General features: G+C 32.6%; 2 protein-coding genes across 2 annotated transcripts; both read left to right on the plus strand.

The window, feature by feature from the left end:
- The first annotated feature begins 5500 nt into the window (after positions 1-5500).
- Positions 5501-9403, plus strand: LOC107433867 (nudix hydrolase 2). The gene is made up of 9 exons (XM_060816630.1): positions 5501-5993; positions 6827-7041; positions 7115-7180; positions 7323-7460; positions 7939-8016; positions 8093-8143; positions 8247-8281; positions 8463-8571; positions 8881-9403. The coding sequence occupies exons 1-9, from the start codon at positions 5849-5851 to the stop codon at positions 9091-9093; spliced, it is 1050 nt and encodes a 349-aa protein (XP_060672613.1). The 5' UTR covers positions 5501-5848; the 3' UTR covers positions 9094-9403.
- A 910-nt stretch (positions 9404-10313) lies between these two features.
- Positions 10314-12827, plus strand: LOC107433885 (thiohydroximate-O-sulfate sulfur/sulfate-lyase (nitrile-forming) NSP5). The gene is made up of 2 exons (XM_016045265.4): positions 10314-10471; positions 11648-12827. The coding sequence occupies exons 1-2, from the start codon at positions 10442-10444 to the stop codon at positions 12590-12592; spliced, it is 975 nt and encodes a 324-aa protein (XP_015900751.3). The 5' UTR covers positions 10314-10441; the 3' UTR covers positions 12593-12827.

The raw sequence follows: 12827 nt of genomic DNA on the forward strand, positions 1-12827 counted from the left end.
TCAACCCGGGAACATACCGCACATCCGACAAAGTTCTCACAACTCCATCATGAATCTTCAACTTTATTGTACTAATCCTCTCAACATTGTAAATTGCATTGTTCCCCATGAGAACACGTCCTCCATCTAGTTCCTCAAATGTATCAAAATAACTCCTCATTGGACTCATATGGAAAGTACAACCCGAGTCAAGTATCCACGCAACACCATTGTCTCGGTCGGTTACAAGCAATACTTCATAGCTTTCATAACCTTTCAAGGTAACATTTGCATCTCCATTGGATTGCTTCTCCTTCCCTTTTCCAAGCCTCTCTAACAATCCTTCTTGAAATGCCCAATTGATTACAGCGGAAACATCTCATTTTGTCCCTTGATTTCGATCTACCCTTACTTTTACCTTGCCAATTTCTACCACTAGGTCGATCCGAGGTTCTACCTCTCACTGTGAGCCCTAACCCATCACTATTCTTGCCACTCAAGCTCTTCTCTGCATCCTTAGCAACTATCGCCGCTATAACTTCCTTCACATCCAAGGTTTGTCTTCCATACTTCAAAATATCCACAAAGTGCTCGTTTCCTCGAGGCAAAAAATTAAGCAAAATCACCACTTGGTCCTCACCCTTAATTGAGATTCACATGCTCTCCATATCTTGAATCAACTTAGTGAAGTCATCAAGATTATCATTCCAAGACCTTCTCTCTTTCATTTTGAAGCCGTATAGCCATTGTTTCAAATTGATGAGGTTTAGTATCGATTTAGCCATGTACCTTTTTTCCAAAACTCTCCAAACATCCATTGCCGTTGTTTCCTTTGACACCTCTCTCAATGCTTTTGTCTCAAAGATCAAGAATTATTGAACTATATGCCTTTTTCAATAATTATTTCCTCTCTTTAACATCCATAGTTTGCGATAAGTGTTCCTCACCTTCTAAAGCCATATCTAACCTTTCTTAATTAACACCGCCTTCATTTTCATCTTCTAAAGGTCAAAATCGTTTAAGCCCTTGAATTTTTCCACCTCAAACTTAGTAGACATAGTCAAATTTGCTTGGGTATTACTATAATCAACCTAGCTTCAACCAAGGAGACCTCCAATTCCACTACAAGAAGTTAACAACAACAAGCTACACAAAAGCCCCAAATCTCCAATCTCCAATCCTTAGATTTTCACCAACCTAGGCTCTGATACCAATTTGTAGAGACTTAACCTGTGTATAACAACCAATATATATAACCACAAGCAGCAAACAATCCACAACTAGTTCACAATCAAGCAAATATAGATGTAATAGATGATTCCACAAGAAAACCCAATGAAAAATCTAGAGAGAAAAAGACAAGCACATAAATATAAGAGGAGAGAAAGAGAGAAAAAAAACACATAAAAGTTTTATCTGGTTCGACCAAGATGATCTACGTCCACAAGCAAGTAAGGAGATGACGATTTTCATTAACTTGAAGATATTACAAGCTTAATTACCAAGAGCATAGCACCATTGATGGGATTTTGAAGAACCCACTATTTCTCTCTCTAAAACTAGGTAAAAAATCTTCTTTTTCCCATTTGGCACAAAGTCCTAGGCTAACATATCATTAATGAGGGGTAAAATAATAATTTCGTAAAAAATCCTTTTTTTTTTTTTTTTTTTGTACTTCTTTCCTCTTCACTTCATCACCAAACATCATTCCATCAACTCCTCATGTTCACCATTAATTTAAAATCACAAAAAACAACAAAGAAAATTCAACCTTTAAAATATTTCAAACCTTTTTTTATCATCTATTCTTTTACTTCTCAGCTTGGGATTAGTAGAGTTACATCATGATTGTGGAATATAAAGAAACTAAAAAGTTCCTGATGCCAATTTCAGAAGATGCATATCATATAGAATGTAAGCATTGCAGAACAGATTTTTTGAGTCCTTATCAAGAAAGGTTAAAAGTATTTGTTAGTTTCGACGTCATTCTCCACTCATTATTTGCATTATTATTCACAAAATAATAATAATAATAATAATGCCTTGATGATCCTCGACTCAAACAGCACCTAGATGTCAAACCATGAGCTTCTCCACCATACCATTAAAAAAAAGAGTTAAATTGTCTTTATACACAACTGCTTAAAATATATGTAGTCACCCATCAATGGATTTCTAAAATGCGAATATAAAATAATTGAAACAAAATTATGTGTATAAACGTGTCAGACAGTCAGAGTATAGAGAAGTAAAAATGCAAAATGCATGAATTGGAAATAAATGACAGAAGAAGGGAAAAAAAAAAAAAAAAAAAACAGAGGAAATGCAGAGGAAAAAAATGAAAGCTTGTTTCTTCTGCAAAACTGTTTGGAGGTCTGAAAATCTGTCGTTCAACACATGTGGCACCCATATGTGAGACCCACATTCATGTAAGTTGGGGGTTGGTGTTCTCAGGAGTATCAGAAATTTCTTTTCAAAGAAACGTGCTTGTTTGCTCTTTTGACCGAGCCTAGCCGCATAGCTTGTCAAGCTGCAATGCTTGATTTTGACTTTGAGAAGAGATTCAAAGTTGAACAGATTCAAATTTTGTTTAATACCAATAATTATGGGCATCTTTTAATTTGGAAAAAAAAAATAGTTAATTAACTATTGAATGAATTGATGAGATATTCTACTAAACCAGTTAAAATAACTTTTCAAAACATTCTTAAAATACAACTCTTTAAAAAAAATTTGAAGTTTTTTTTTTTTATATAATATCCCTTTTTTTTTGGGGGGGCAAAACATTGAGATTATTTAACAAAATCAATAAATATACTTGTATTTATGTTGTTGTTGTTTTTTTTTTCCCCTAAGTCAAATTTATCTATTTTAACAACATTTCTTTTTCTATACTCCATCATTAGTTTTTTAGAAAATTTTCGCACACATTATTATGTAAAATTGTTAAAAATATTTTATTTTTAAAATTATTTTAAATCCATTATTTTTCTTGTTTAACAATTTTTTATTACTTTTCTTCCTATTTGTTTTTTTTTAAATAATAAAAACAAAAATTACAAGGCTTTATTTTTTTTCTACAAATTACTATTAATTTTTAGTTTAAGAAAAATGGTTTACACATTTTACTATTTCCTCCTATTCTTATTTCTCAAACCCTTAATTATGTAGACCATTTTTTTTTATTTGCATAACCCTTCACGACGTTAAAAAATTTGATCGAAAATCTATATGATAGCCAAGAAAAGTTTTTGAAATATTCTAAGCTTTCTTCCACATCAACCGTTCCCAATTCAAAATAAATAAATAAATAGCTATCTTTTTTTTTTTTTTTTTTTTTTTTTTTGTTTGTCGGAGGAAAGAATGGGCTATTCTTAAAAACGAGGTCTGGTTATATATTCTATATTAAATTAGTTATCTTTGCTCTTACTTAGTTAACAATTTTTTTTTAAATATTAAAGATATCTTAAGGATGGTTTCCTTACAATTTTTATTTATTTATGTTACTTTTTTTTAATGAATTTAATAATATTAGCCATACATATTAAATAAAAAAATATAACAAAACGATTTATAAAAACAATTATATGACTTGTATATGTTAATTTATCAAATACCTTGACAGAAAGAAAAATATAATAGAATTAAAAATATAATAGAATTAAACTAAAAGGAAAACATCATAAAGGCTTTTTTTTTTTTTTTTAAAGACATCAGAAAGGCACTCTAAGAAACAAAATGTAAATATTAATTACAATGAAGTGATATTAATAATTATATACATATATGATCATCTGAAAATTATATACCTTCCAACTGGAAGATATCATGATCTCACAAGTGTCTATCATTGTCACGCAACATTATAAAACTTGTCATGTTATCATAATTTCTATGATAATAGTTCTTTAATTATATATAACATATTATTATCTAATTTTTTAAAGATAAAATAAAAATAAAGTTTAGATTAATTTCATCAACCTTTTTAAGGTTCAACTTAAACAATTTAATTATTCTAGTTTTAAAAATATAATTAACCTCTCTCCGTAGGTTTTAAAAAAAAAATCTTTTTTCTTTTTATTGTTTCATTCAAACCCGTTGCATTAGTTTCTTTCCATATTCGTTATAAAAGTAACTAGTTATGAATTATAAATTTTAAATTTGAAAAATTAAATTATAATTAGTTAAAGCATATCCAATGCTAGTAACTAGTTATGAATTATAATTTTTAAATTTGAAAAGTTAAATTATAATTAGTTAAAGCATATCCAATGGTACTGCATTTTCAATTGCAGTACTAAAAAATAGCATAGTTTATATGTTTTCCAATGGTATTTTGCAAAAAATGTCAATTGCATTTTGACATTAAAATGCCAAAAATGCAACTAGCAGTTTTGATAGTGGCTTCACTACAATAAAATTTATGGGTTCATACCATTAAATAATATAATTTTTAATTTTTAATTTTTTTTAATGGTTAAAATTAAAGAAAATTAGATCTAATCCAATATAATAATATAATTAAATAAAATATCTATTGGTCAATGTTATTTTTTACCACATATGCCGTAGGAGTGACAATGTCAAATTTGACATTAGCATTTGCCATTGAAGAAGGTATGCCAATGCTAAAATTTGAAAATACCAATAAAATAAAATTTTTTTTAAAAATAATTTTTATTGAAAAGTTAATGTGTATTTATTTTTAAATAAAAAAGCTAATTTAATGATTATTGGATTTCTCAAATAAACTAAAAAAATAAAATTTTTAAAAAGTATAAAATTTAGAATTTTTAAAACAGTTTAAAATTATCAACAAATACTTGTGAACTTGTAAACAAACATCTATTTTACCCAAAAAAAAACAAAAAAAAAAAGGCTTAGGACAATTAAATAATTTTTTTTTGCTTAAAAAATAAAAAAGCCATAATTAATGTACAGGCAAGCAAAGGGGTCCACAATAAAGCTTTTTGCTTTTAAAATAACCAAAAAAAAAAAAAAAAACCATAATTAATATAAAGGCAGGCAAATGGGTCCATCCATTCCATTTGCGGATACAAACTTGATGCAAACTTGTAAGGTTGGGCACCCAACCTTCTAGTCCTGTGGTCAAGTGGGTGAGTCGTGTCCACCGTATTACAGGTTGGAGAGGAGGCAGTCATAAAACAACCAGAAACTTGTAAGGAAGTTAAAGGAGACAACTTTCAGGGGCAGATGGATTTTGAAAGCTTTTCCTTTGATAAAAAAATTAAACCAAATAAACAAAGACACAGAAATTTCCATTAAACAACTCTAACCTCACCATTTGCTTGACGGTTTCTTCTAGGCATATACCATATTGAAATGTATAAATATATAAATATATATATATATTATATACAATATATGCAAAGTCTGCTGTCTTCGCCTAAATCACTTTGTAATTTCACAACGCATTATTAATTCCTAGCGTCAATCTTTGATTTTCCTCCTACAACATCTCAGAAAGACCAGGTTTGTAATCTTCATATATGATTTCCTATACATTTTTTATCTATTTTCTTGCAAGAATATTTATTATTATACCGTGGAACAAGAAGGAAGATATCTGGAAACTAGTAGTCTTTTTCCTGCGTATTTTACCATTTTTAGGTATCATTTCTTTTTTTTTCCGCTAAGATCCGCGTGGGAACTTTGGGGGACCAATTCAAAGTCATATTTACTCAGAAAGCACGCCAACGCGGGAAAAAGGTTTTCTCAGGGCATTTCAAAGAAGGATATAAATCTACCCACTTTTTGCTGTTTTTGGAATGTGTTTATTCGCTTAGTTAAACTGATTTCCTAGTAATATTCCAGTTGTGGTAATTGTGTGCTTATATATTGTTTGATGTTCAGGGTTCGACCCATTAAACTGATCCCAAACCTTTTAGCATATTGTAAAGTCTATACAGCATCTTTCTACATAATCCCTTCAATTTCCAAAAGACCTTGTCTGGGTTCACTTTTACCTTTCTGGCTTGGCTCTTCCAAAGGTATGCTTTCTTCGAGCAATTTTCTGGTTGATCTTCATTTTATGTCAGTTTTGATTGTTTCAATTCTGGGTTTCTCGGTTTGTTTAGTGGTAATTGAAATTATTACAGAAAAATATCAATAAAATTAAATTAAAGTCCACTTTCGATCAGCTTAAACTTTTAGAATACGTACTATTTCAATATGGTATCAAAGCTAAGAGATTCCGACTTCAAAACTCAACAACTCCATCCCGAGTTCAAAACTCAACAACTCCATGTAATGACCAAGAAAGAAAGCCCCTACATTTGAGGAGAGTGTTAGAAAAAACTATAAATCAAATGAAAGCCCACCTTCCATTAGCTTAAGCTTTTGGAATAGGTGATATTTCAACAGAAATTACCCTGTACCATTTTGCTTCTTGTGTTTAAACTGTCTAAAAGGGATTGATAAGTTTATCAGAAATTCAAAGTTTTCGGAAATGCAGTTTCCGAGAGCTCATTTTGTTTATCTTTTTGATGGACTTTCATTTCCTGTTGTAATTTGTGGTTTAATTAGAATTGAGGAACAGAAATGAGAAACAGTTGTTAATGCACTGAACTCAGTAGCTTTCCTAATCTATTAAAGGTCGACAAGTACTGCCAATAGTTAGGTTGTTAGGCAGATATCATCAGAGCTAGAAGTTTTGGCAAGAACTGCTAGAAATGCAGTTGGTGGACCTTTTTGTCTCTTATTTTTTGTTTTTATATTAATTGGAATTTTGTGGGTTTTCCTTCTTGTCAGTTGCAAAGTTAGTGTCCTATGAATTGTTTCATAGAGTTACTTAGCGGATATCATTTTTTCCTTCTATTTTTAGGCCCAAAATATAAAATCCCATCCTTGATTCAACAATTGTCGGTTTCAACAAGTTCACTAGCAGTTCAAGAGCAAGTGATGGCAGAAACTGGAGTTGAATTACTCAATTCAGTTGATGATCAACATGGAGGAGTTCGAGTAGAGATGAAAGAACCTATGGATCCCAAGATTTTTTCTACGTTGCTAGAGGCTTCAATATCACACTGGAGGCAGCAGGTAAGGATTTTACGGTGTTCACTTGATGTCTGATCTGCTGCTATGTTATTTATTTTGAATGTTAAATCTGTAGGGGAAGAAGGGTGTTTGGATCAAATTGCCTATTGAGCTTTCTAGTCTAGTTGATACTGCAGTGAAGGTATTGCTTTCTTCACTCTGACTGAGCTAGCTTCTTAAGAAACCAATTTTAAGATAGGATTGGTCATTAGAATTTTCTGCTATGGTAGTGGGTCTCTATTGGCTGGATTTACAATCTCAGTCTTCTTGTTTGAATTTTATAGGAAGGATTTAGGTACCACCACGCAGAATCTGATTACTTAATGCTAGTATATTGGATTCCTGATACTGTTGATACTCTTCCTGTAAATGCTACACATCGAGTGGGAATTGGTGCTTTTGTCACGAACCACAAGAGAGAGGTACTTTTTCTGGATCTAGCACGGATTTTCCTGGTATTCCTGAAAAATGACATCAAGAAACATGCAATTATCTTAGATCAATTTAACCTATTAATTGTGGTGACTTTTTTTTTTATCCTAATGAAAGATTGATATTTTAAGTACTTGAAGTATGCCATATCAACTTAAATTTAATGTGTTTTGTTTGATGAAGCCAAACTAATTCAATTACTGCAATAATGCATAGTTTTTATAAGAGTCGATGGAAGGCCAAATTAAATTTCATTACCAGGAATATCACTTTCTTACTCTTCTGTTCCTTATCCTCTCGGACTGGAAGAAAAGGAAGTCATGATGTCAAAATCTCTCTCTCTTTTTTTTTTTTTTTTTTTTTTTTTTTTGGGTGTTTTCCCTTACAACAATATGATTCCAATTTATATGACCTTTAATGATGGCATGTTATATTTGACTACTGATAGTAAGTTATTTCGTCCAATAGGTGCTTGTTGTTCAGGAGACTAGGGGCAAGTTTAGAGGTTCAGGTGTGTGGAAGTTGCCAACAGGGGTTACTAATGAAGTGAGTGCATAACAAATGTGGGTCTTTCCCAAATATTTTAAGTTATACACCATGTACTAATTTTTTTAATCCACAGGGAGAGGATATCTGTGATGCAGCAATTAGAGAAGTGAAAGAAGAGACAGGGGTAACTTTTAAACTAGCGATATCTAGACTCATATGAAAATGGTTTTTCCATGTAGTTTACTGCATTCCAATGTAAATAATGACATTGCTTTTATTTCCTTCAGATTGAGACAGAATTCGTGGAAGTTTTAGCATTTAGGTAAGGATTTTTCCTCTCATCAATCACAGATCACTGTACATTTCTAGATGCTTACTCTCTAATTGGGCTCAAACAATCTTCCACGAGACAGAAATTGCTGGTTTCAGCATGTTTCTTTAAAATCTTCTTGTACCTCATCTTCTTTTCAATTTTGTCCTTATTAAATTCCCAATCTTTACAGGCAGAGTCACCAGGCATTCTTTAGCAAATCAGATTTGTTTTTTGTTTGCTTGTTAAAACCTCGTTCCTTTGACATTGAGAAGCAGGATTCAGAGATTGAGGAAGCTCAGGTAACTTCTGGTACACCATGAATCTATCATAAAATTTGGAGCTCATGAACAGAGCAAAACAGTGGAAGAGTCAAACTTTTGATATCTGTTGCAATTTGCTACAGAGAAATGAACTTATATTGGATCCACTTTAGTGTGCCTTTTTTTGGGATTGCAGGAAAGGATTGCTTGTTCTGGTCCCTTCATTACACTGCTATTATTTACATAGAAATAGTGAAAAATGGAAACCAAAAAACAGAGAATGTGTTGAAAAATTTGAATTTCCAGTACTCACCTAAGTTATTCTTTATTTTTGTTACTTTTCTCTAGTGGATGCCAGTTGAAGAATATGCAGCTCAAGCCTTTGTCCAAAAACATGAAATGTTCAATCTCATAGCCAAAGTATGCTTGGCAAAGTTGGACGCAGACTATGTTGGTTTTTCTGCAGTGCCTACAACCACAGGTTCTGGCAAAAGAAGCTATTTGTACTGCAACAACCACTATATGGGCTACAAAACTTCTTCTAGTAACAATCAGCCATGAAAGGTTGATTCTCTACGAATAACTCCATAGCATACTTGGAAAAGCTACAACGTTTTAGGATCTTCATAGTAGTTACGCCAGTAAGGGCTAATCCATGGCCATAGTGGGCAAAAGGCTTAATGCTTTTCTTTCTACTTTCCACTTTCCATTTTCATTTTGTTTTTCTTTCAAGAAAAAGGATGCCAATATAGGTTTCTGTTTATTCATACAACGTATTGCTGTGTGGCAAACAATATCAAATGACCTCTCCTTGTATACTGGAGTCCCGATAAAGATTGTCAATGAAAATATCCGTTTGTTTATTGCGTGATGCAGAAGTTGTTTTGATATTTGACGACCTCGTTTGGCTTGGCTTATGAAATGTTGTTTTTGGTTTTTAGGCTCAAAAACAACTATTAAAAGTGATTGGACAGCTGTGTGGAACAGCTTAAATCCAAAACCAGTAAAATGTAAAGTGTCTGCCTTAATCAGTTAACTGGTAAAATATGACCAGCAAAGATAAACTCCTAGCTTTCCAATGCCTTCTAACGTTATTGATAAGCCATTATAGATTAGATGACAAATGACAAGGCGTGGAATATGTCACTAATTTAAAATAAACAAATTGATATTTTCACTAATAAAATATTTTCGTCTCTTGTTTTGGATATGTTATCTTCAGCTACAAGTCTATCTATATTATATATATATATATATATATATATATATTGGTAACAACTATATATTATTATATACATATAAATAACAAGACATCCTTTAAAATAATGAATAACCCAAACCGAAGTAACACTACCCTAATTGGCTTTGGCAAAATAAGACAGGTCGAGTTTATATTTTAATCCTTTCTTAAGTATGTCTCTTATCCTTTGGATACAAAAAGTCAAATGTTTTACGTGGAACTCATCAACAAACACCTCATTATTTTACTTGAAATAATATTAAACAACCTGGGAAGGTGAATACTGATCTAGTGATTTTTAAATTTTTTTAATAACAATAAAAAATGATTAATTTTCACCTCGTACCTAAATCAGCAAGATGGCATATCCCATGCCTTTAAACTGAAAATTGACAAAATGCCCATACAGATGCTTGAATTTACTTCCACTTCCACTTCAGCGTGATGAAATTGCAATTTTATGATAAATTCGGTGTCATATATGGAAAACCATAACACTTCAGGGATTTGTCATTATCTCTGCATGATGGAATATCAAATAATTTTTAAAGCTTCAAGAAAACCTTATTATAAGTAGACGTAACGAGATTGAAAATGAAAACCAGGCCTAAAGAGTGAGCTCTCAAAGCGTAAAGTCCCTTTCTGAATTCTTCAATATTTTTCCTAGCCATGGCTCTGGTGCAAAGCAAATGGGTTAAGGTATGTTTCTAATCTTCCTCTACAAAAACCAATTTTTAGTGTGTATATATATATATATATATATATATGTATATATATATGTATATGTATATATATATATTTTTGGTCATCTTTATTAGTTTTGAATTAATCTGCCATTTCAGTCCATGATTTATTTTGGGTATTTCTTGTTATATTACTCTCTTTGTGAAAGAATGAACAAGTTTTTGGTTGTTTGATCAAATATCTTCAAAATCCCTTTTCAAACCCCAGTTTGACCTGATTATTATTATTATTATTATTTTTAAGTGGTTGTCCAAATTAAGATGGCCTATAGCTTTAGGCTCTTTTGGTTCTTCTTAAATTAATTACCTCACAGAAAGCAAATAATATGAATGATCCGAGCCAACAACAATCTTGTTCAATGAGACAGAACTTTGATTTATAGTGATTTCTCTATGTAGGGTTTCTTTTAGCTCCCTGATTAATATAATGTATTCAGTACTATTTCCTCTCAATATTTTCTCCAATTATTGGTTTTTTCTATAGCATATGCTCATCTTTTTTCTTTCCTAGATTTGCTCCAATTTCTTCTTTAACAGATCCTTATCTCCCTTTTTTCTTCTGTTTTCCAATGCTACACCATCTAAAACCAATCAAATAGTTGCCTTTCTTCCATCTACTGTTTTTTTTTTTTTTTTTTTTTTTTTTTAAAATGTCCTTTTTATGTTTTCCCAAAATTCTATATAACAAAGTTATGGAATACTCATCCTATAAATCAGTTTCTATCAGATCGCTTATAGATTCTTTAGTTTAGATTTTCTGCAATTATAGATCATCGTAGTGTATGGTCAACTGGTCACTCTCAATATTTCAGATGCTTAATTTCAATCCCACTTTTCCTTTTTTTGTTATAAGTTCAATCCCACTGTATACACACTAATCTTTTTAACATATTATCCGTGTCATTCATAAATTTAGTTCAATATGGAGCTCATTACAAGTGTCTTTTAACTTTTTCCAAACCAATAAATGGAAGACACTATGTAGATGTTATAAACTAATCTTGCTGTTTAGTGCCCAAAAGAGAAGACTCAAAAATGGGTTTTTGTTTAAAGCAAGTCCACCTAATTATTATTTTCTTGAAATGATTAATATATTATATGTTCTTTTTGTATTTATCAATTTTGTATTCAGCTTGATCAAAAAGGAACTGGGCCTGGGGCAAGGAGCTCACATGCAATAACCCTAGTAGGATCAAAGGCCTATGTTTTCGGTGGCGAATTTGCACCACGTGTCCCTGTAGACAACAAGCTCTACGTGTTCAACCTTGAAGATCTTACATGGTCCGTGGCCGATGCAACCGGAGACATCCCTCCTCCTAGAGTCGGCGTAACAATATCAGCCATTGGATCAACCATCTATGTTTTTGGTGGTAGGGATAGTGATCACAAGGAACTCAACGAGCTCTACTCTTTCGACACGTCGACAAACAAGTGGACCCTACTATCCAGCGGGGATATCGGACCACCTCACCGGAGCTACCACTCAACCACAGCTGATGATCGCCACGTGTACATCTTCGGTGGCTGTGGAGTTGCTGGCCGCCTTAACGATCTATGGGCTTATGATGTTGTTGATCAAAAGTGGAATAAGTATCCAACGGCTGGTGATAAATGCAAGGGTAGAGGTGGGCCTGGCCTCGTCGTGGCCCAAGAAAAGATATGGGTTGTGTATGGTTTCACTGGAGTGGAAGCGGATGATGTCCATTACTTTGACCCGGCCCAAAATGAGTGGACCCAGGTGGAGACACATGGCGAAAAACCAACCGCTAGAAGTGTGTTTTCTACGGTAGTGATTGGAAAGTACATATTTGTGTGCGGTGGTGAAGTGGACCCCAGTGATCTGGGCCACATGGGAGCTGGGAAGTTCTCCGGTGAAACGTACGCATTGGATACGGAAACATTGGTGTGGAAGCGGTGGGATGATGGGCCGAATTCGGGCCACCATCCTGGGCCTCGTGGGTGGTGTGCATATGCGGGTGGGAAATGGAATGGCAAAGAGGGACTTTTGGTGTATGGAGGCAATTCCCCAAGTAATGATCGTCTTGACGACATTTTCTTTTTCACTCCTGGTTATTAGTCTCTTTTTACTTTGGTGGCCAAGTAGTGGTGATTCATATATGCGTATATAATACGTATGTGTTTTTTTTTTTTTTTTTTTTTTACATGTATTTTGGTTATGATATGCTTTGTTTAATGTCAATTTATGTGAGGCTAAAGTTACGAGGCTTGTAATAAGGCCTACACGAGTCTTGAAGATGATGAAAGTTTGTGTACTCTAATTTAATGACCAATTGATGGATATTAGCCTTGAA

The sequence above is a fragment of the Ziziphus jujuba genome, chromosome 4, assembly GCF_031755915.1.
Source record: "Ziziphus jujuba cultivar Dongzao chromosome 4, ASM3175591v1".
Lineage (NCBI taxonomy): Eukaryota > Viridiplantae > Streptophyta > Magnoliopsida > Rosales > Rhamnaceae > Ziziphus > Ziziphus jujuba.